The 23,350-nt window shown below is 47.3% G+C and overlaps 1 protein-coding gene across 1 annotated transcript; it reads right to left on the bottom strand.

The window, feature by feature from the left end:
• Positions 1-4,156: 4,156 nt before the first annotated feature.
• Myl12b (myosin light chain 12B) lies at positions 4,157-22,673 on the bottom strand. The gene is made up of 4 exons (XM_005367556.2): positions 22,582-22,673; positions 7,997-8,195; positions 5,718-5,879; positions 4,157-4,652 (listed from the first exon to the last, which is right to left on the bottom strand). Exons 2-4 carry the CDS (start codon positions 8,178-8,180, stop codon positions 4,480-4,482), a joined length of 519 nt encoding a protein of 172 aa, XP_005367613.1. The 5' UTR covers positions 8,181-8,195; positions 22,582-22,673; the 3' UTR covers positions 4,157-4,479.
• Positions 22,674-23,350: the final 677 nt, after the last annotated feature.

The following is a 23,350-nucleotide window of genomic DNA, read 5'->3' as shown; positions in this document are numbered from 1 at the left end:
GTGCTGGGAACTGAACCCCGGGTCCTCTGGAAGAGCAGTCAGTGCTCTTAACCACTGAGCCATCCCTCCAGCCCCTATTAACAGTCTTGGAGTTTCACAGTGCAATCAAATATCATACACCACTGGAGTCTTCTGAGAGAAGGGACCTCAGCTGAGAAATCACCTCCAGAAGATGTGGCTGTAGAGCATTTTCTTAATTAGTGATCAGTGGGGGAGGGCCCAGCCCATAGTGAGTGGTGCCATCCCTGGGCTGGGGGTCCTGGGTTCTATAAGAAAGCAGACTGAGCAAGCCAGGGAGCAGCACCCCTCCATGGCCTCTGCAGCAGCGTCTGCCTCCAGGATCCTGCCCTGTTTGACTTCCTGTCCTCACAGCTTTTGATGAACTGTTATGTGGAACTGTGAGCAAGATAAACCCTTTCCTCCCCAAGATGCTTTTTTTGGTCATAGTGTTTCCTTACGAAAATAGAAACCCCAACTAAGACAACTAAGTCATGCTAGTGAGGTTTAAAGAGCAGGGAGAAATTTTAGCTTCCTTCTAACTGGAAAGCATCTTGATCGGGTTAGAGGTACCAATTATTTGATTAGGAAATTACAGGCTTAACGGTTTGGTCAGAAAGCTTCGAACCTCGACTCTGTCTAGCGAGTAAAGTTGAACAAACCAGGTAACTTCGGTAGTTCAATATTCTCACCCATAAAATGAGCTAACAATGCCTACATTACCCATGTCCTAGTGTTCTAAGTGACTAAGGCCTTTATAACCTCTGCTCAAGGATAACAAAGTAGCGGTGCCATTTCGGACCACCACTTTCCTGGGCCCCTCCTGGAGGCAGGTGGGTACCACACTCAGCAGAGTGATATCAGAGAAACTGGGTTCCTTCTTGGGGTTCTAAGTTCCACTAGTAAGATGATTTAGGAACAGACCCATAGGGGAGCTTAAGGACAACTTTATTAGGGTTTGAAATAAAACCCCCAAGAGAAACACTGTAAACCCCAGCAGCTGCCTGGAAGAGGACAGAGAAGAGGAGGAGCAGAAGCCATACCATGTGAGTCAAGGCTTCATGGAGATGAGCCACAAGGTGGACCAGCGGCCACCCGGCAGAGAGAGGGGAGCGCTGGAGAAAGAGTAAGGAAGCTGGAAGCCCCAGGAAAAGCACAAAGGCTCTGGTCAGCATCCAAAAGACAGAAGAGAAGACAAAGGAAAGGTTCCGCCTGAGAGTCAAGACGGCAAAGACCCAACAGAACCTCACACCAGCTTCCAGCAGCATGGAGGGCAGGGACTCAGGACATGTGGTGGCTCATGGAAGGGCTGGCTATTCTCTTACCCCTTTAGCATAGGGTAGGGTGGACCTGCCTTTTGAAAGTTGGACACCCGGACAAGGGATTGATCTGCCCAACTGGATTAACCATTGTTTGTTTGAGATAGAGTCTCACAGTGTAGCCCAGGTTTGTCTGGAAGTGGCTATGTAGACTAGGCTGGACGGGAACTCAAGTAACCCTACTGCCTCTGCTTCCTGAGTGCTGGGATTAAAGGCCTTTGACATCAGGTCTGACTTTAGGTTAACTCTTTTCTTCTTGAGACTTAATTCATGTGTCTGAGTGTATATATGCCCACAGAAGTCCAAAATGGGCATTAGATCACCTGAACTTGGATTTACAGACAGTCGTGAGCTGCCTGACGTGGGTACTGGGACCCCATTCCTCTACAAGAAATACTTTTGTTTGCTTTTTTGAGACAGGGTTCCTGCCCTGGAACTCATTCTTAGACCAGGCTGGCCTCAAACTCACAAAATCCACCTGCCTCTGCCTCCTGAGTGCTGGGATTAAAGGCGTGCGCCAGCACCGCTTGGTAACAGCAAGGGTTCTTAATCATCTCTCCAGTAAGCTGGAATAACTAAGGCAGGAAGCAATGGCATCTCTTCACCTAAAGGCAGATTTTATCCTTTCCTGTAACAATCGGAAAATACTCAGTACATTTTGTTTATTGAGGCAGGGGCTCATGTAGGCCAGGCAAGCCTCAAACAAGATGACCTTGAACTTTTGATCCTCCTGCCTTCACTTCCCCTGTGCTGGGATCACAGGCTTGAGCTGACACTTGTATACAGTGTTAGAGATGGAACTTGAGGCTTCATGAATAAATACTAGGTAAGAACTCTACCAATGAGCTACATCCTCAGGCCCCTCCATGCCATTTAAGAGGTTTATATGCATACACATTCCAATGGCCATAGGATCAATAAGGTTCTCAGAGGTGATGTTGGATTCAACACCAAGGGTTATTTATTGAACAGTGATTTTGCTTTGTCTTAAACATTGAAAATACCTCCCGGCATTCTTTCTGATCTTTTTAGCAGACTGATGGAATGAACTTACACCGTAACAAAGGCACAGTCAGACTGGAGGAGGTCTGTGGACCAAGGCCAGCCACGCCCCTACTAGCCCAGCCAGGTGTCTGCATCTTCTCTGGATGCTAGCTATGGCTCCCTAGCTGCCCCTGGGTTTTCCTCGTCACTTAATTCTATACACAGCTACAATGAGTTTTTTATTTAGGTCATCCAACCTAAAGCCATAGATTCCCTATCATTGATGACATCCTTGAGTTGACACCATCATGCTCTCCTTGTTACTGCATGCCACCGTGACTTGGGAGTTGTCTCCTGAACAGACAGTCTCATCCTGGGCTTTGCACAGGGACCCCATCGAGCAGACTTCAACTTGACCATAGCTCCTAAAGACCATTTCTGGCCACGCTCTGCCATGTAGTGTTCTTCACTACCACACGGTATTTATGTGCTGTTATTCATCATGCCTCTGCCTGGAACCCCGAGCCTTGTCTCTCCTGTCTTGGCCTTTGGTGAGCAACACAAGAGCTTGCTGGGTAACAGGTACTGACTGGATAAATGGCTTGGTGTCTACTTCTGCCTTGCTTTACCTACATGGACAATTCACTTAGTTTTGTGACACTTCCTAGTGACTTTGAGATTCTAAGTGTTAACAGGAGCCTCGCAGGAATGCTCGGGATTCCTCGTGGTTCTGGAGGGGAGCGCAGCTTTTCTCAGCTTCTGTCAGGGAGTAGAAGTAACCAGTAATTTCCGCTTTGGCTTATATCAGTGAGTAGTAGTAACTTCAGTAATTCCTACTTTGGCTTATCCGTCCGTGCTCCTGAGCTGAACACTGTCTCATTTAAGGATGAGGGAAGAGCTCAGGTGTAAAAGGGCAGCAGGAGAAAGCAGGCCAGGGTGCTGCACCGAGTTACAAGACACAGGCAGCAAGCGCTGTGCATGCTGATTTTGAACGTTTAGGAGAAATAGGTGTCACTCTCACCAAACTTCCTCTTCTAAGTACTTTTCGCCTGCCTTTGTCTCCTTCCCTAAGTCTACAGAAGCACATCTATAATTGATAGTAATGTTCATCCTTTAACTTTTTTCACCGAGGTTTGAACACCGGGCCTTGCATACGCTGAGCACGGGACTCCCACCAAGCCACACCCCAGTCTGTGTATTTTTGTCTTTTGCTTTCTCCCTGGGAGAAATCCTCTGGAAAAATTTCAAACAATTGTCTTGCTGAAAGATGGTTTTAAAAGTCAACAATGACCACTGAGTTCCAAATTCAGTGAAATGGAAATGTGTTGGCACTTTTGGCTTTCTGTAGACCTGTGAGCTCTGGAGTTAGTAAAACAGAACCGTGACTCTCACCAACTGTGACCAAAGAGTTGGTCACTTAGCCCTCACCCCTAACCCCAACTTACAAAAGAGGGCAAGCGGCTGGGGGTTGTGGCTCTGGGGTACAGTATGCTCAACACCCAGCAACCAGTGCAGTCAGTAACAGCCTGTCTCACCAAACTGGGGTGAGGCACTCTGAGAACTGCGGAGGTGCATGCTGCACACAGGAAGTACTTCTCCACACAGGAAGTACTTCTCAGAACGACACATACGCTGACATCACAGCAATGGAAACTGCTCTGAAAGACAACACTCTATGCCTAGCATTTAACAGATGTCCCCCTAGTAGAAGCAAAGCTCTTGAAGATGCTAACGTGATTTAGAAGTTCTGAAGAGCACTGTCCCGGGGATGTGAAAATCAGTCTGCATCTCACAAGGTGGGAGGCCTGAAGGAAGGCTACCCCAAACTGTCACTCATTTGTCTTACACTCCATTTGAGTCAGCATAATCTTTATTTCAAAATAACATTTTTATTATATAAAAATGTAAAAAATCCAGCAAACCAGAACTATGGATATATTTTCCTGGGCTTTCACATTGTCGATTTTTATTCGCATGGCATTTTCAACACAATTTACAGCATTGTCCCCATTTCCAGTCTGATTATACAAGTGCTAAATGACAGAAAAGTCTGAAATAAATACATTACAAAAGAGGCAAAGCTGTGAACTAAGTGGCATGCAGAAGGTCCTACAGGTGGGGGAAGGAGCTGAGAAGGAAGTGAGCAGGGTCACGTGACAGGAGCTCCCGCTGGAGTTCTTCAGTCATCTTTGTCTTTTGCTCCGTGCTTGAGGATGCGCGTGAACTCGATGTAGTTGAAATTGCCCTTCTTGTCAATGGGGGCCTCCCTGTAGAGCTCATCCACCTCCTCATCTGTGAAGCGGTCGCCCATGGTGGTCAGCAGCTCCCTCAGGTAGTCCTCCTGGATGGTGCCTGGAGGGCAACAAGGGACGGACTCACAGATACCCAAGTCCATGACATGTCATGATTCCACAAACTGGTCCTCTACCACACACTCAGCCACAACACACGTAACCGCACCACTGCTTCCCATCCCAATCGCTTTGGAGTTTTCATTAATACTAAATTATGTTAAAAGCTTCAAAGCAGAGAGATGGCTCCGTGGTTAAGAGCACAGGCTGCTTTCAGAGAACCTGGGATGATTTCCAGCATCCACATAGCAGTTCAGAATCTAACTAACGTGTAACTGCAGTTTCAAGGGATCTTATGCCCTCTTCTGGCACCAAGCACACACACACACACACACACACACACACACACACACACACACACACACACACACACACACACACACAATATTTATACACAAAAAAGAAAAATAAATCATTTTAAAAATCACAGTATAGAAATAAAAAGTCAAACAATAATAAGAGGTGGATCCCAGAATAAAGACAATGTCACCCAGATCAATGGCTCAGGGAGAAAAGTCAGGAAGGAGTGAGGGAGATTCCAGGAGATGTGAGGCCAAGCAGAGGAAAGGGAGGAGGGCTGAAGGAAGGGAAGGGAGGAGGGCTGAAGGAAGGGAAGGGAGGAGGGCTGAAGGAAGAAGGGACGGAAAAGGAAGAAACACGGGACTGAAAGGCTTTCATGTCAAAGCGTGCTTCTCCAAAGGGCAGGAAAATGAAGAGAAACCCTGAGTAACTCCAGAGACACACAGCACTTCAAATGCTCATGCTAGGAACTATGCCGTCTAGAGAAACCAGGGTCTCTGAACAGTTTTCATCTCTAAGGCGACATAATGGACCCTAAATTCTTACAACTGCTCTAGGAAGTTCGAAGCCAAATTCAGAGGTGAACAAGGTAAGCTGTAGTTTCATGGCCTACAACAGGTATGTGACAAGACCATTTCTGGTGCATTCCTATTTTAAAACAACAGGATTTTCTTTTTAATTAAAAACATTACACATTAAAAACATGTCCTAAAATGTGCTGCATAGACCCTAAAATGAGGGCCACAAACATGCAAGCAGCACTTACCTGTTGCTTCCTCATCAAAGCAAGCGAAGGCGTTTCTGATGACATCCTCAGGATCTGTACCATTCAACTTCTCTCCAAACATGGTGAGGAACATGGTGAAATTGATGGGGCCCGGGGCCTCATTCATCATGGCATCCAGGTAGGCGTCGGTGGGATTCTTGCCTGTAAGAGGACACATAAACCCACATCATGTGGCTCGTCTGGCTATGCTGCCAACCATACTGTTAAGAGGGTCTATCGCGTTATCGTTCTGTACCATGTCACATGTGTGGAGGCCTGAGGACAACTTTCAGGAGTTGGTTCTCTCTTTCCACAAGGGTTCCAGGGACCAAACCCCACAGGCTTTGGACATAAGCACCTTTCCGTGCTGAGCCATCTTGCCAGCTTCTTCATCACTTTTTCATTAAAAACCAAAACCCCAAAAGTCTCAAGTTTTGACAGGGAACACCACACTATCACGCTGTTGATTCTACACTGGTTCATCAGGGGTTGTTATTTTAATACCAGTTATTTAAAAAAAAAAAAAAATCAACGGATAAGCAACCATGCCAGACTTGAACTGGGGTGCTCACCGTCTTGTTTGTAAAGAGAATCCTGATCTCAGTTCCTACTGAGAACAGCTCTCAGGACAGTGGCCAGAGACCTGACAAGGAGGGGAAGCATCTGGAGAGCTCCCCACAGGAAAGGTCTTGAAACCAGTTCACCAATTGGCTATGAGGTCTGGAGAAGGTGGAAGAACGGAACTCAAACCCAGCTCTCCAGACATCGAGGTTAGTGCCAGCCGGCCCACACAGCCTCCTTTAGTCTTAACCTGTGAAAACGCTGGCTAACGCCAGTATCTTGAAGGTCCCTCAGACAGCAAGTTGACACACGTGAAAAGAATCGTGTTGGTTGGGTCTTCAGATCTAGCATCTTAAAACTATACCAAACTAGAAGCTGATGGCGGTCCAGTCTAGAACTTGGGGGAGATCTAAGAAACCCATGGACAGCTATTTCACTGCATGGCAAATCCACCTCACTACACCCACTTAGCTCACCTGTACAACAGGAGCCACTGAGCAAGTGAGTTCGAGGCCAGCCTGATCTACAGAGAGAGTTCCAGGACAGGCTCCAAAAGCTACAGAGAAACCCAGTCTCGAAAAACAAAAAAAATCAAAAAACAACAATAACAACACAAAAACAACCCCACTTCCCTGTTTGGAGAGCAACTGTCCTGCAGCCTTCCAGGAGTGGAGGGCAGGTGTGACTGCAACCAGAGGTTCAAGAGAGTTCTCAGAGCGAAATAGGAATCGAAAATGGATCTTTTTAAAAATGTGTGTGTGTAGCCAGGTGTGGTAGCATACACCTTTAATCCTAGCACTAGGAAAGCAAAGGAGGTCCGCTCTACAAAGCAAGTTCCAGGACAACCACACAGAGAAACCCTGTCTCAAAAAAACAAAACAAAAAACAAAACAAAAACAAATAAACCAAAAAAAGTGCACGCGCATGTGGTGAGTGTGTTTGTGTCTGCTGGTGGTACATACGAAACGTGTGTATACCGGCGCTGTGGTGAGTGTGTTTGTGTCTGCTGGTGTGTGTACCGGCGCTGTGGTGAGTGTGTTTGTGTCTGCTGGTGTGTGTACCGGCGCTGTGGAGCACACGTGGAGGACAGAGGACAATGTCCAAGAGCCAGGTCTCTCCATCCTGGGGTTCACACAGAAGGCACCAGGCTGCTCAGCATGCACCTTTAACCTCTATGTTTTTTTGGAAAAAAAAAAATCAATTCCTTCCTTCCTTCCTTCCTTCCTTCCTTCCTTCCTTCCTTCCTTCCTTCCTTCCCTCTTTCTTTTTAAATTATAAAAAACATTACTGTAGAAGTCTCTTTCCCAGGAGTCCATCTTTGAGTAACCACTGTTGGTTATGAAGTGCTTCCTCTTTGTTCATTTGCTCAAGGCCTGTCCTCCATCTACAGAAGATTATTGGCTGCATTTGTTAATGTGACTTCTGGTCTTCTGCACACGGCCACCAGCATGCTCGTGCACACACACACACACACACACACACACACACACACACACACCCCTTACCCTTCGGGCTCACATAGACACAATCCACTTAGCTAACAGGAACAGTATCTGCCAGGTCCCCCTCGAGAGCTGATTTCCCCCTTGCCAGGCCCAGCCCTGAAAAGGCTCCTCCCACACCTGAAAGCTTTTCAAAGGCCAAATGGCCCATGAATTGAATCACAAGACAAATGAATCAGAGATGGATCACCGCCAGGGAAAGGCACAAAAGGCTACCTAGAGAAGCCAGCATGTCATGCAAGTCCTCCTTGTCGATGAAGCCATCCCGGTTCTGGTCGATCATGTTGAAGGCCTCTTTGAACTCTTGGATCTGGGACTGGTCAAACATGGCGAACACATTGGATGTTGCGCGCTGAGGGCGCTTCTTGGTGGTCTTGGTCTTGGCCTTTTTGCTCGACATGGTGGTGGTTTAAATCTGGAATTAAATGAAAAAAATGCTTAATACATAAAGCAAAAAGGGGCACACACACACACACACACCTAAAGTTAGTGAATACAAGTATCTTTCTTTTTCTTTCTCCCTGAAAACAGAGTTGTGTCGTGTGTGTCACGTCCCCCACGTGAATTCAGGGACCAGACTTGAGTCTTCTGCAGCCATTTCTCTCACCCCAAGTTTTTGTTTGTTGTTTTCCAAAACAGGGTTTCACAGTGTAGCACTGACTGTCCTATAAAGACCAGGCTGGACTCCAACCTGGAGCTCCACCTGCCTCTGCCTCCCAAGTGCTGGGATTAAAGGTGCCACCCAGCTCCCAAGACTAATTCTATCCTTATCTATTGGGATTTATAGAACTATATAACAGGGACTGGAGAGATGGTCGGGAGTTGAGAGCACTGCCTATTCTTCCAGAGGACCTGGGTTCAATTCCCACCACCCACATACTAGTTCACAACTGTTGGTAGTTCCAGTTCCAGGGGATCCAACACTTTTACACAGACATGCTGGCAGGCAAAACTCCAATGCACATAAAATAAAAATAAATAAATCATTAAAAGGGTTCCCTCACACAAACCTCTTACCCTTTCTAGGTTCAATTTTCCCATTTATCCCTCACAACAACCAAACATGACCGGTACTTTTATTCTTTCCACTTTACTATCACTGAAATCAAATCTTTCAGAAACCCAATTTTTCATCATCAAAATATAGTATCTATTATAGTATATAGTGTGAACTAAGTAGAAGGATAGAGAGATACAGTGCTCACCTTTAAACCTAATTTCCTCTTGTAGGCTTCCAAGCTACCCCTGCAATTCCCTCATTTGACAATTCTAAAGATCAGTTAAGACCAACTGCTCCCGCTCCATCACCTTCCACATCGATGGCGTTGGTGTTACCTTCTCACACTACTGACATCCAGCAGCAACCTAACTATCAAACAGAATAACTTCCATTTTTTTTAAAAACAGGGTCTCATGAAGTCCAGGCTGGTACTGAACTCAACATGTAGCTGAGGATGGCCTTAAACTCTGATCCTCCTACCTCTGTCTCTCGAGTGCTGGGATTATACGCATGGCTCATGCCCTGGCTGCATTTAAACAGTGTAAATATCTGTACAGTGGTGTTCTGGCCAATGTGACAGACAGCATATACAATGGTATATACCCACAGTCTAGGTCTGCAGCAAGCTATTCTATCTGGCCTTGTGTAAGCAAACTACAGTGTTTGCAGAGCAACGAGACGGCCTAACAAAGGGATTCTCAGAATGTATCCCAATTACTAGACAGTGCGCAAAGTTCAAATCTAAGCCACAAACGACGAGGTGCACATAACTTTAAGTCTCACAAATATCAGGGCAGTTTTTAAAAACTATTTTTGAGCTTTTATTATTTTTATACATATAGTCTGCCTTCATGTAAAGTCTGTGCACATGTGTGCAGCACCCATGGAGACCAGAAGAGGATGCTGGGTCCTCTGAGAAAGTTACAGACCAATGTCCGTCTCCATGTGCTCCTGAGAATTGAACCAGGTCCTCTAGAAGAATCAGCCAGTGCTATTAACCACTAAGCCATCTCTCCAGGCCTCAGGACAACTTTAAAAAAATATTTTTATTATTATTTTTTAAAAATTCTGTGCCAGGATGTTCTGCCTGATGCAGTTGGTGCAGCACATATGGGCAGTCCCTTGGGACTGGAGTTACGCAGGGTTGTGAGCTGCCGTGTGGGTGCTGGCAATCCTGTTCAGGTTATCCGGAAGAGCAGTCAGGGCTCTTAACCAGTGAGTCATTTCTCCAGCTCCAATTATGATGATGATGGTGACGATGATGTACATCTAAAAGTGCAGGTGAGTGTGTGGAAGTGAGAGGCTATTTGGAAACGCTTTCTCTCCTTCCACCGTGGGATCAGCATCAAACTCAGTTGTCAGGCTTGCACGGCAGGCACTGTTACCCCCTGAGCTATCTCACCCGCCATGGCAACTCTTTGATCTAATGTTTTATTGCATCTCTACAACTGCCCTATGAGATAGGCACTCCCTGTGTATTAAATAATTCAAGGCTGTTCTGAGGGAGGTGCATATAACCTTGTCCTTGGCTCCTGCGACGTCCTGCCTGATATTTACTATCTTAGGTCACACCAGATGATCTAACTATGAGTTATGATGGGAGGCTTTTGGTCATAAGTTATCAGCTTGACTTCTAACAAGGCTGGACACCGAGGTCGGACATGTGGAGAGCTAGGTATACTTATGCAATAAAGCCCTCATTCCCTGGCTGGCAGTACTCTGCACACTGACACATCGCTGCTAGGAGCTGACACCGTCCATGACTTCACTGGGACAGACAACTGAAGCTGTGTTAGGAAACCTCTCGGACGCTGCCCTGCAGGGAGAACCACAGCCATCAGTGAGTGGGAATCCCAGCAAATCAAACCCGAGTGTGGCCCCAGGGACACCCAAAGGTACAACTGGAGTGAGAAGTGAGGACAGCACAGGGGAGTTCCCCTTCCGCAGGGCCACTGCTTCAGAGGGACGCAGGGCCACTGCTTCAGAGGGACGACAACTAGGGGTCTCAGTTCGGGCTCCTACTGTGATAAACAAACACCACGGACAAAAGCAACTCAGGGAAGAAAGGGAAGTCAGGGCAGGAACTCAAGCCCAGACCTTGGAGGGGCGCTGCTTACTGGCTTCCGCCTCCTAACCACTCAGTCTGCTTTCTCACACAACCCAGGACCACCCACAGGGAGCTGGGCCTCCCAACACTTCACAGACTGGACTACTGTCCACACTGGGTCCTGGTTTGTGTCAAGCTGATAGAAACCAAGCTGCACTCCAGCCATGTTAGCTGTCTACAAAGGAACTCGGGCTTTGGGCTTTCTCTGCTATCAACCTGGACCATGCGCCCAGTGTACCGATGTTTGGGTTAGCACAGCTCTGAAGTACTCCAGCTTCATGGTGCTGACTCTCAACATCATCTTCTTCTCCTCCCCGTAACTTAGTTTGATACCTGACTGCAGTTGTATGGAAAGTTACACAAAGAACAGACAGACAGAATGTGGTCACTATTGGTCACTCCCCTCCTTTTGTTTTCTTTATTTTTCTGGCTGCTGCTGCTGTCTTAGTTAAGATTACAATTTTGATGATAAAACATCAGGACCAAAAGCAAGCTGGGGAGGAAAGGTTTTATTTGGCTTACACGGCGTACTGAGGGTACTAAAGGCGAGCACTCACAGAGCAGGAGCTGAGGCAGACCATTGAGGGTGCTGCCCACTGGCTGGCTCGGCCTGCTTTCTTACATAACCCAGGACGACTTTCTGATAGAAGCCCAGGGATGAATGTGGAATATTAGATCACACCGTGACACCCAGACTGTTAATAAAATTACCTTGAATCCGGGGCAAAGCCAGCAACTACCTGACAGAAATCAGCCAGAGAAGCCAGGAATTCAATAGAGAAGACCAAAACAAAGGAATGGGAGGGACTAAGAGTTTGGTGCTTTTTTTTGTTTTGGGATGAGTGAAGAGGCTTGTCTTTTGGTGTCTCTGGCCAAGGTCAGCTGGTTGCTTCTCAGCTTCTGTGACCTAGCAGATTTTTACTCCCCACATCTGACTTCCAAGTCTTCCTTGGTAAATAGAACAATAGACTTAGCTTAAACCTACACAGCCTAACTGGTTCTGCTGTGGCAGTGGGACCAGAATGCCTTCTAGGCTGCAGCCTGAGTAGTGGGTGGGGCATTGACTGGGTGCAGTGGGGCAGTATTATATTCAGTCACTAAGCCAATAGGAAAACTACAAGGAATGGCGCCACCCCGAGTGGAATGGGCCCTCCCCAACAACCACTAAGAAAATGCTGCAGGCTTGCCTACATCTGATCTTGTGGAGGCTCCCTCTCTCAGATTAAACTAAAATTAGGCAGCACAGGTATAAGCCCAGGTTCTCATGCATATTATAATATGTTCTTCCAATGAGCCACCCCTTGACGCTTTACATCCCAAAATTGTTAGACCCAAGTTTTTCTCATGTGAAAAGTGTTTGGGTGAAGGCTTCACTCCAGGCCCTGGCATCCATATACCCAAAAAGTCTAGAATGTTCGGATGGAGACGCCACCCTGAGCCTCAGTTCAGACTCCACCCCCGAGAAAGCCCCTCAATAATAACCCCTCCCCAGAGATGCTCAAGACCACTACAGCAGGGTGTTTAAACTGCCCCCTAGAGAACAAACGTGGTTTCCAGTCAAACCTGGGCTTTTTCTAATTTGGTCCGATTTTGTCTAATTTGGATTACTGACTGTAATAGCGGAGAAGCTTATCAGGGTGCAGAAACTTCAAAAAGTATTAAATCTTATTTCAAGATTTAGTAGATATTAGTAGTCTGAAGGCACAGATAAGTTCTACCAGCCGATCATTTATGCAAACTCACTAACGAGTAACATTAAAAAAAAATCTGTCAACTCTATCATGCTGAAAGTTAATCCAGAATATCCTACGCTAAACATTTTTGAGGCTTAATTAGAGTTCTTCAAGAAGGTAGAACTAAAGGCAAGGATCAGCTTAAGGAGCTTGAGTAGTGGAAAAGAACTGCTGGGGGCGGCACCAGCCTCAGCTGGGACGGCAGTCAGTCTGACCCCCAAATGAAGGGAGGAGCAGGGGCAGGGGCAGGGGCAGGGGCAGGGGGAGGAGGAGGAGGAGGAGGAGGAGGAGGAGGAGGAGGAGGAGGAGGAGGAGGAGGAGGAGGAGGGTGGGCTGATGGGTAGGATGCCATTACTAACAGGCTCAATCAGAATGTGCTACAGAGTAAGCAGGGGACTGAGGAAGCATCTGAGTTGTTCACAAGTTTGGTTTTTGCCACAACTCTCTTATGTCTTAGGTATGTACTGTCTTTTTCCTAAGCACTCCTTCCTTAATGCTTATGTTTAAATCTCTATTGAAAGTGTCTGTGTACATGCACGGATGTGTGTGGAAGTTGGAGGCCGATGGTGGGTGTCACTACGCGTGGAGAGCTCACTGACTAGCCAAGGAGCTCCAGGGATCCCTGCCACCGTGCCTCCCCAGCACTGGGATCTTAGGTGCACTTATGTGCCCGCCATTTATGTGGGGTCTGGACCATGACCAAGCACTTTACTGAGTCATTACCCAGTCCTAAAACTGTTTGTTAAGAAACCCAACTTTGAGCCCAGCATGGTGAGATCCTGTCTCAAACCACCACCAGCAACCCAACTTTGTTATACATACATACATACATACATACATACATACATACATACATACTCTCTATCACCCCCCCCCCCATTCTTTAGAGTTTTACTATGTTTCTAGCCCTGGCTGGCCTTGAATTTACGATCTTAAGTGCTGGGAGTTTTAGATATTTTAGGGCTGGGGACATAATTCAGTGAGAGTAATTGTCTAGCTGTTCAAGGTACTGGGTTCAATCCCCTGAAGCACAAAAATAAAATATATTTCATATAACTATATGGCACCTATAAAAACTCAACATACACATCAGTTGAAAAGTGAGCAAAGGTATCAAAACCGGCAGTCTGAAGGGGAAGCCCAGAAGAAAACAGTCCTTCCTCTTGCTCTCTGAGACAAGCACCTCTGCTTCCTTACCACCCACTTGCTCTCCAGCCCACAGAAAGCTGGCCATCCATCTCTGCCACAGCGGCCGCGTCAAGGCGACAAACTCGGGAAGGCTTCCAGGCCTTTTCCTGTACTTGCCACTGTTGGAGCTTCCTTCCAGGACTGGCCCACTGTTGGAGCTCCCTTCCAGGACTGGCCCACTGTTGGAGCTCCCTTCCAGGACTGGCCTCTGCATTTTCTCCTGTACTTGCCACTGTTGGAGCTTCCTTCCAGGACTGGCCCACTGCTGGAGCTCCCTTCCAGGACTGGCCCCTGCATTTTCTTCTTGTTTCACCCTCACTCACTTGGCATCCAGGTTTCTCATTCCCTGCCGTTTCTGACAAGGGTTCACCATGCATCCAAGGCTGGTAGGGTTTCTCCTTCTGCCTCCCCAGTGCTGGAATTATGGCATTTACCACCACACCTGGCTCTTATGAAGAATATTTTTATAACCTGCAAGCCAGTCTCTGCCTCTCGGTTGCATCAACATTCCCCTCCATGGCTTAAAGCGCTCTCCTTGAATGATCTCATAGACTCTCGCTGTTCTGGCTCCGAGGCCTACACCTCCAGGCTGGTGCTCCACCTTTGTGCTTTAGATTCATAGCCGACTGCCTGGGAATCACGCCCATTCGGCCATCCAACAGACACCGCAAAACCAACAAGCTGAAAACTGAATTCATTATCCTCCCTCTCAACTTTCCCAGCTTTCAGACTTCTCAGTCCACCCACTCACCCTGCCAGGAAGCCAAGTCATCCTCCACAAATCCCTCCCGTCTCTCCAATAGTTCTCAGATGTGCCCATCTTCCTCATCTCTCTGTCACCATGGAGAGCCCATCTTCCTCATCTCTCTGTCACCATGGAGAGCCCATCTTCCTCATTCACGCAGACTTATTCGCAGATGTCCGGTCTCTCCAGTGCGGGCATCAAAAGCATGCACTACCATCGATTTTTTAAAAAACATTTTTTAAATTCGTGTGTGCCAACATATGCACGGATGTCAGCTGACAATGTTTGAAAGCCGGTTTCCTCTCACCACATGGGCTTGGCTTCTGAGATCAAACACAGGCTGCCAGGCTTGGCAGAAACAGCCGTCACGCACTGAGACAATTCTTCAGCCCCATGTATACATATTTTACACACATGCGTGCACGCGTGCGTGCACACACACACACACGCTTACTTTTTTTCCAGGAGAAGAGGAGTCACAAGTGGATAACGTTCAAGACGCCCTGAACTGAACGAAACTGCCTGCCTTCCCAATGATGTAAATGAAGACCAGACATTAAATGAGCCCAGGTCAGCTGTGCTCACAACCCACTGGAGACAAACGTGGGCTTCTGAGCAGCGATTCTCCTCTACATTCGGCTCACAGAAGAGCAGAATTAGAGTAGAGAAAATACATGGACAGCAGGACCACACGGTGAGCGACCAGCAGATGGAAGGGAAACCCCGGGGTATGTGATGTGGTGCACCAGCTCAGACTGGGTTAATAAGTGCCAATATCTTTATGTTTTGTTCTGTTTTTGTTTTTTCGAGACAGGATTTCCCTGTAGCTTTGAACTAGCTCTTGTATGGCCTCGAACTCACAGAGATCCGCCTACCTCTGCTGGGATTAATGGCTTGTGCCACCACCACCACCCGGCCAGCAGTAATTTCTATTAGCCACGATTGAACAGAGAAACCTTTATGCTCAATTATCAAAGTGGTGTGTGTGTGTGTGTTGTGTGTGCACGTGTTGGGGGCCCACCTAACTCAACACTCTACCCCTAGACTACAGTTACAGACGAGACTATTCACAGAAAACATTGCCCAGAATGTAAATTACCACCTTTAATAAAAACAAGACCCATTTTCTCTTCAAACACTTTACTATTTCTCTACATTCCTAATGTAGTGAACTAAGTGGTGTTTGTGCTCTCGGGTCACACCACAGGCTGGGGTGCAGGAAGCCGGTGTCACAAGTGATGCAAATGTCTGATATCAAAGTCAGAGCAAGGGAACGTATCATTAACAAGCAGAACCCGGTGAGTTTCATTCTGCTTGTAAGGCTTCCCCAGGCTTGGAAAGATGCTCAGAGCACATGCTGCCTATGGCTTCCAAGCTCCCTTTGATGCTTTCCCAAGTCTTTGTTATCACCATATGGCCAATAAGCACCGCTCTCCCAGAAGCTGGTCATGTATCAGTCATCTATAAAGTTTATAAAAAAACGATGCCCGGGTCTTCGTCAAGCCTACCAGAAGGGGAATGTTGGCGTGAAGGCCAAGAATTTTTTTTTTTTTTTTGGTTTTTCGAGACAGGGTTTCTCTGTGGCTTTGGAGCCTGTCCTGGAACTAGCTCTGTAGACCAGGCTGGTCTCGAACTCACAGAGATCCGCCTGCCTCTGCCTCCTGAGTGCTGGGATTAAAGGCGTGCGCCACCACCGCCCGGCTGAAGGCCAAGAATTTAAACGCACCAAGTAGGAGTTGGAGAGCTGCTTCACTGGCTGGAGTACCTGCAGAGGACCAGGATTTGATTCCTAGCACTTACATGGAGGCTCAGAACAATCTGTGACTCTAGTCCCTGGGGATTTGACACCCTCTTCTGACCTCCAGAGGTATCAGGCATGCACACGGTGCACAGATATACATGCAGGCAAACACTCATAATCATGAGATAATAAAATAAATAAAACTTTTAAAAATGCATTATGCGTTTCCAATGTTCAGCTAAAGCTGAAACCACTCGGCCCACTCTGGCCATGTAAATGTCCAGTTTCCCCTGGCTTTTCAAAGTTGATGGTCACTATGGGAAAATGGAGATGCGGAGGCCTGGATTCTAACTCCAGTTCTGACATGAGCAGCTGTTTGACCTTTGGCTAGTCTAGCCATCCCAGACCCCATTTTCCTCATCCATCTAAGAGGTGACTCATGAGCTAGCTAGGAAGATGGCTCAGTTGGTGCTTAGCCTTTGAGCATGAGGACCTGAGTTTGGGCCTATCCGAATCTGGTGATGCATGTGGGCCAGTGGTCGATGATGTCTTAAAATGAAGGTGAACACACCTGAGAAATGACACCAGAGATTGTCCTCTGGCCTGCACACACATATACACATATCCAATAACTGGCTCATAGCCAATGACTGGCAGCCAGCAAATTACATGCAGTCTGTAGGAAGGTTTGGTTAGTACCCTCCAAGATGGCTTTTAAAATGTCTCTTCAAAAATTAGCTTTACTTAGAAACCGAATTTCAAACATCTTGAACAACTGCAGAATGAAGAACTAGACTAGACCCCCTCTCTACACCCTAACCCCACCCCCATGTTCATGCTACCTGCATGGATTCCAATGGCACCGAACTTCCTTCCTTCCCTTGCCAAGGGGTAGTTAGGCTCCCCAACAGCTGTCACCGTGAAGTGACCAATGTAAACACAGAGCGTTATGAAATGACGGTGGTTGACTATCACGAGAGACACTGCACCCCCTGCTCGCTCTGTTGAGTCAGTATGTAGGTGCTCGCACCAGGAAGTGGGGAGCTAGGCCTCCTACCAACAGCCAGAAGCAACTGGCTAGCCATGTGAGTCAATCACACTGAAGAAGACAATCTTCCTTCAGATAAGGACAACCTCACAAGACTAAAGTGTTTGGAGATTTTTGGCTTTTAAAAACTGGAATTTATTAGCTAGGTATGATGACACACCCCTCTAATCCCAAGATTAGATCTCTTTAAATTCAAGATCAACCTGGTCTACAAAGTTAAATTCCAGGACAGACAGGGCTATAAAGACCCTGCCTCAAAACAAAACAAAACAAAAAGAACCAAAAGAACAAGAAACAAACAAACAAACAAACAAAAAACCCCAGGTATTGCCTTACAGGTACTCAAAACAAAATTGAGGGCAATTTGTTATATAAACAGAAAAGCAGCAATGCCACTGTTATGTGATTTCTTTAATAGTGAGACAAGGAAACATGTTTGTTTTGAGATTAGAGCCACAGAATTCTAGAAAGTTCAAATGGATCAGTCAGGTGACTAGGGAATTTTCTTTCTGGTTAAGAAAATGCGACTGTGACAGAATTTCCCCCAGTTCGGTAGGTTCTCTCAAACACAAGGCTCTTCTCCCTGCCACCACCACCCTATTTCCTATGCCTCTACTGCTTTGCAGGTTTTTCTTGCTTTCTAATTGCAGCTTTCTTCAAAGTTCCATCCTTAAATGTGCTTAAAGGCTGAGAAGCGTGAGGCTCCACTCAAGCTGGGTGTGGGGCTTCACGTCTTCCCTCCCAGCACTCTCCAGGCCAAGGCAAGAGGACTGCCAAAGTTCGAGGCTAGCCTGAGCTACACAATGAGCCCCAAGCCAGCCTGCTTACAGAATGAGGTTCTGTCTAAAAGACTGAATCAAACAACACAAACCATAAAACTGAAAAATAAAAGTTATCACTCAGTGTGAGTCAATTAGGGGGGAAAGGGTAGAAACTGGCTTTGCGGGCAAAGGAATCATAAAGAATCCAAATTTTAGGGGCTGGAGTCATCAAGAGTGCAAGCTGCTCAGAGAAGACCACAACCACCTGTAACCCCAGCTCCAGGGGATCCACTGCCTCTGGCCTCTGAGATCAGTACTCAGTCTTTTACATGCACACACTCCTCACACATAACTAAACATAAACCTTCACAGAAGACTTCTCGTTCTAGCCCAACTACACTAGGATGGCAGCTGATGCCCAAGGTGGGGGTTGTGCGTCTTGTTGGCAAGGACAGTGTAGGGAGAGTCGCAGCAGGAGAAACCAAGCGTAAAAGCAGAGTGGCTCCAGGGTTTAACACTCTGATCTTTTCACATTCGGTTTCATCTTTTCCAAGGTCGGTCAGAATCTAGAAATTGCACAGGGCTTCCCTTGATGAGCTACTGTTGGTTCTAATTCTGAGGATCACATGACTAGACACAAGAACAACAGTTTGAAAGCAGCAATCAAAGAGAATTCAGTATACAGTCAAATTAAGATGCTTTACAAAATTAACCTAATGTACTTAATGACACATAATTGTTTTTATGCTACATACGTAGTTTTTTAAGTTTCATAATTATCTTTCTTTTAAAGAGTCAAACACAGCTTTTACATCTAACACCAGGCACGCTTGCCACATACACCGCGGCGCCCTCTCTTCTTCCTCCCTTCCAGGTGTTCTGGGTGTCCCGGCAGTTCCCTATTCTCTGATATCTCTATCACTTCTAAAGTGCACAAATCTGACCATTTGTAACTGTGTACGCCCTGTAATAACCCAAGTCAGTTACAAATGTTAAACATCACTCCACAAAGTTTCCCGGAAGTCACTACCCAGGCAAATCTTGTTTGGATTTCTTGTCTGAGACAAGTTTTACTACACTGCCCAGGCTGACCGAAGCTCAGGACCTCCTGCCTCAGCTTCCAGGGGCTACGATAGAGGTTATCAGAGACCATCTTAACTTGATATACTCTTGTTTGAGTGTCTTTTAAACCAAAAGGCAAATGTATATACTTGTATAGGCCTGGTTTCTTTCTTTTGTTCCTTTTTTAAGATTTATTCACTTTTTAAAATTTTATGTGCATTGGTGTTTTGCCTGCATGTATGTCTGTTAGGATGCCAGATTCCTTGGAACTGGAATTACAGACAGTTGTGAGTTGCCACAGTTGTGGGTGCTGGGAATTGAACCCCGGGTCCTGGAAGAGCAGCTAGTGCTCTTAACTGCTGAGCCATCTCCCCAGGCCAGCCTGGAGTCTTTCATTGTAATATTTTTGAGACTGACCCACTGTGTTGAGTTTATGAATGGCCTTCCTCCTCCTCTTTTAAAAACCACTTTTTGTTAGGAGCCATTTTTCTCCTAAAATCATTGCAGAAACCATCACCCTAGGGGAGTCTGCAGAGAACCTCACACCCCTAATTATGTTAGGAATTGTTCTATTGACAGAGCCTACCCCACACCCAAATTTGCTGATGGAGAGCTATCTGGAGAGATATCGGTTTGCAGAACCCACCCCACATTCCAAACTATCTAAGTTCCCTAGGTGTGGCAACTCGTGACTTCTTGGCCTACAGTGACCTGACCGAAGATAACCTCCTGTCTACGTGACCAACATGGACCACGTGACCAACATGAACCACGTGGCAAGAGCTCAGACCCCTGTGCCCACCCCCCAACTCCATACCCTATATAAGTTGTACCCCTTCTCTAATAAACTGAGGCTTTGACAGGAACCCCAGCTTAGCCTCATTCCTCTTTTCTAGCTCATATCTTCCAGATAGCGCCTCTCCGGGACCCTGGAATAACTGAACTGCCAGACGGGTTCACTAACCCTAGACTGGTGACCCGTCAAGGCAATCAACAACTTTTGAATGTGTGGGATCAAACCAGGACCTCCAACACATCAGGCAAGTGCCACACACTCAGTCCTTTATTCTTTTCTACTCACTAGTAGAATTACATTGAAAATTACAACTTACAAATATTCTTAAGTTTTTACTTACAAAGGCTTTTTACAGCCTTTTGTCTTTCTTCTTGAATTATAAAGTCTAGAAGACTGCCTTGCACCTGGCAGGTGCCAAATAGGTAAGCAAGAACATACATATAAGTAACTTCTTTCCATCAAAAACAAATTGCATACACAAGTGTTCACGGTACGGCAGGTATTAGAGCTGAGCAAGCACTCCTGAAGTAAGGCCTTTTTCTAAGTCAGCACACACTTAGCCAGGCTCATTTTCCAGAGCTTCCTCACAAACTCCACCAACTGGTTACCCCTGTGCTCAGCACTTGGAAGGAATCTTAGCAAAGGACAAGCTACGGGTGTAGCAGGCACCGGAGTAAGCAAGTCACAAGCATTGACTATTTAACCCTCACACCAGCTTATAATGCAGGCGTATTGCAATCGCTGTTTACCATGTAAAAGCTACAAAGTGGCAGAAAGCATACCTAGGGAATCTATCCGCCCCTCATGTCCCATGTCCTTAGCAGCAGCTGCAACATACCCGCCTTGAAAACTCTAGGTGAGGTGACCAGCAAGGCTAACGTGTACTTTGGGGTTCAAAAATGGTGACATCAAGTATGCTGTTCGCCACGCTAGTACTCTGAATCAAAGAAGCGCCTTTAGGTCTCTGCCTCCCTTCTCCCTCTCTCGGGAAGAGGATCCCAGCATGGGAAGCAGAAACAATGGAGTAGCTAGGGCTACCTCCCCAAGTCTGGAAAAACGTCTAGAGTTCACACCATACTCAGAGTCCAAAGGAGCTGTCCCGGATATCCTGTTTTTCAAGCCAGTTTACTTCCTCTAAAACTGCCAACCTGCACCCACTCCACCCCCTACAAGCTTGCTGTCTTTTTCACTCCCTTACCAGTCACAGAGGACTCAGGGATCAACCTTCAGAGGTAGAAGGGGATTTGCTTTGCCTGCCATGTGGAACTAGCCAGAGCCCAAAGATACTGATAATGAGGGTATAATAAAACTCCTCCTTAGACAGATGGTATTTTTTTAACCTTGGGAAAATGGGGACACTGGCCCCATCCTTGGCTTTCCTAAGTTTAGCCACCATCACCTGGGGATCTGTCCTTCCGAGACCAAAGTTCAGTAAACTCAGTCTCACTAAAGCAGAAACAAGTATGGAGGCAGCCATCATAGAATTTATTTTATTTAACACAGCGGAAACAAACTTAAAAGCTGTGCACTCAAAAGGGTGATCAGGCACCTGTGTGTGTGTCTGTGTTCAGCGAGAGAGTGTACAGTGGAAACTGGTGGCATCCTATGAACTTCTCAATTGATCCCAGGCAAATTACCTCACCACTTTCCGTGAGTGTAAACTAAAAATGGTTTCAGGAGATAGTCTGTAGGGAGTCTACCGAATTAGAAAATGCTGTGATTTTTCTCCAACATGCAGGACTACAGTAGAGCAAAGTCATCTTTAACGAAAAGCTGTTAGCCTGACCCCCTAAAGACCCTTTCATCGTGTTATTTCCTTATAGAGTGACCCCCTAAGGTCCCTTACATAATTTTTTATTTCTCTGTAAGTTTTCAACATACCTATAAAAAGGCCTAACTTAGTTAACTACTTTATTTTATTTTATAGGATCCAGGCCCGGGACCTTGTATAGAGCCCTGCCCCACCCTATCTTTCTCATTCCCAGCTCTTGTCCATTATTGTTTTGTTCCATTCGGAGGGCTGGTCTCTCGTGCTTCCTGAACAGATGGTAGATGCCCACCTTTCTTTTTTTTTTTTTCTTTTGCTTTTGTTACTTCCTCCAAGACATCTAGCCAAAACCACCCAGTTCTTCCTCTTGGAGCCTTTGCTTAGTAAGTTCTCAATTCTTTATAGCTTTTTTTGAATTGTCCTTTTCTCAGATGAACTAAATCTCTGCAAGACGCCAGGTACAGTAAGAATGGATGGAAAGCGGTTCGTTTTAGCCTTTGCTAACCACGAACTCCAGGACCGGTGCCAGGCTTCCTAAGGCAGGAACCGTGGTGCACCAGCGGGCTTCTCCTCCCCCAAAGCGTCTAGAACGGATGCGCGTAGATGGCGCCGACACACCCGTAGGACCTGAAGCCTGCGGCAGCGGCAGGTGCAGGCAGCCGGGTACCAGGTGTCAGGCATCCAGGCGACGCAGGGCCTCGGGCAGGGTTCGCCAGCCCGGGACCTGCGGCAGGGCCTCATCCTGAGCCGCCTCCTCTCCGCCAGCCTGGCGGTCCCGCCGCCCGGAGGCTCCAGGCGCGGTGGCGCAGCAAGAGGGACCGACGCGGGGTAGGGGTGCCGCGAGCCACTCACCAGATCCGAGGACACACGCACGAGACGACCCGAACAGCTACTGCGACCGGCGGAGGGCTGCGGAGGGACCGTGGCGGCGCCGCACTTCCGGCCAGGGGGCGGGGCGGAAGGAGCGGCAGCGAGCTGGGCGCGACCAACCGCGGCCGGGGGGTGTGCGGCTAGCGTGTCGCGGGACCCGGGGCCGGGGGCCAGCGGCGGCGACTAGCCTGGCTGCGCGGCCCGACAAAATGAGCCTGGATGGCCACGAGTACGGATTCCCCAACTCACCTGCACTGCATCCCCCTGCCGCAGTCGCCCCGACCCGCCAGCCTCCCCGGCTTCCCGTGCCGGTCCCCCGGTCCTTCCGCATTCCTCGGCCGAGGGCGGAGCGCCAGCGCTGGAATTTGACCCGGGTGGGCCGCGATCCGCCCTGGTTTTGGGGTCCCCTGGCGCCCGTAGCGGCCAGTCCGGGGTTGCTTGGTTTAGCAAAGGGCGGTTGGCCTGGTTGAACGGAACTTTAGATAAACAGTTCTAGAGAAGGAATGTAACACGGAAGAGGGCGGAGGCTGAGCACTGCCCGTGAGCTCCAGAGCCGCCCTTCGCTGATTTGAAATCGGTCTCCGGCCAGTGTCCTTTACTTTCTCCCCAGTTCCCACTTGCAGATTATCAGGGCTCAGCCAATTTTGAATTATTCTTGAAGAAAGGCTAGAATTAAGAGTACGCGCTGCGCAGGATTTGTTCTAGATACTATGCATGGTGTAGTTTTGAGAAGTTTTTTTTTTTCTAAACC

This window comes from Microtus ochrogaster, unplaced genomic scaffold, assembly GCF_000317375.1.
Source record: "Microtus ochrogaster isolate Prairie Vole_2 unplaced genomic scaffold, MicOch1.0 UNK20, whole genome shotgun sequence".
In the NCBI taxonomy this organism is placed as follows: domain Eukaryota; kingdom Metazoa; phylum Chordata; class Mammalia; order Rodentia; family Cricetidae; genus Microtus; species Microtus ochrogaster.
This window is presented reverse-complemented; position numbering and strand designations above follow the sequence as displayed.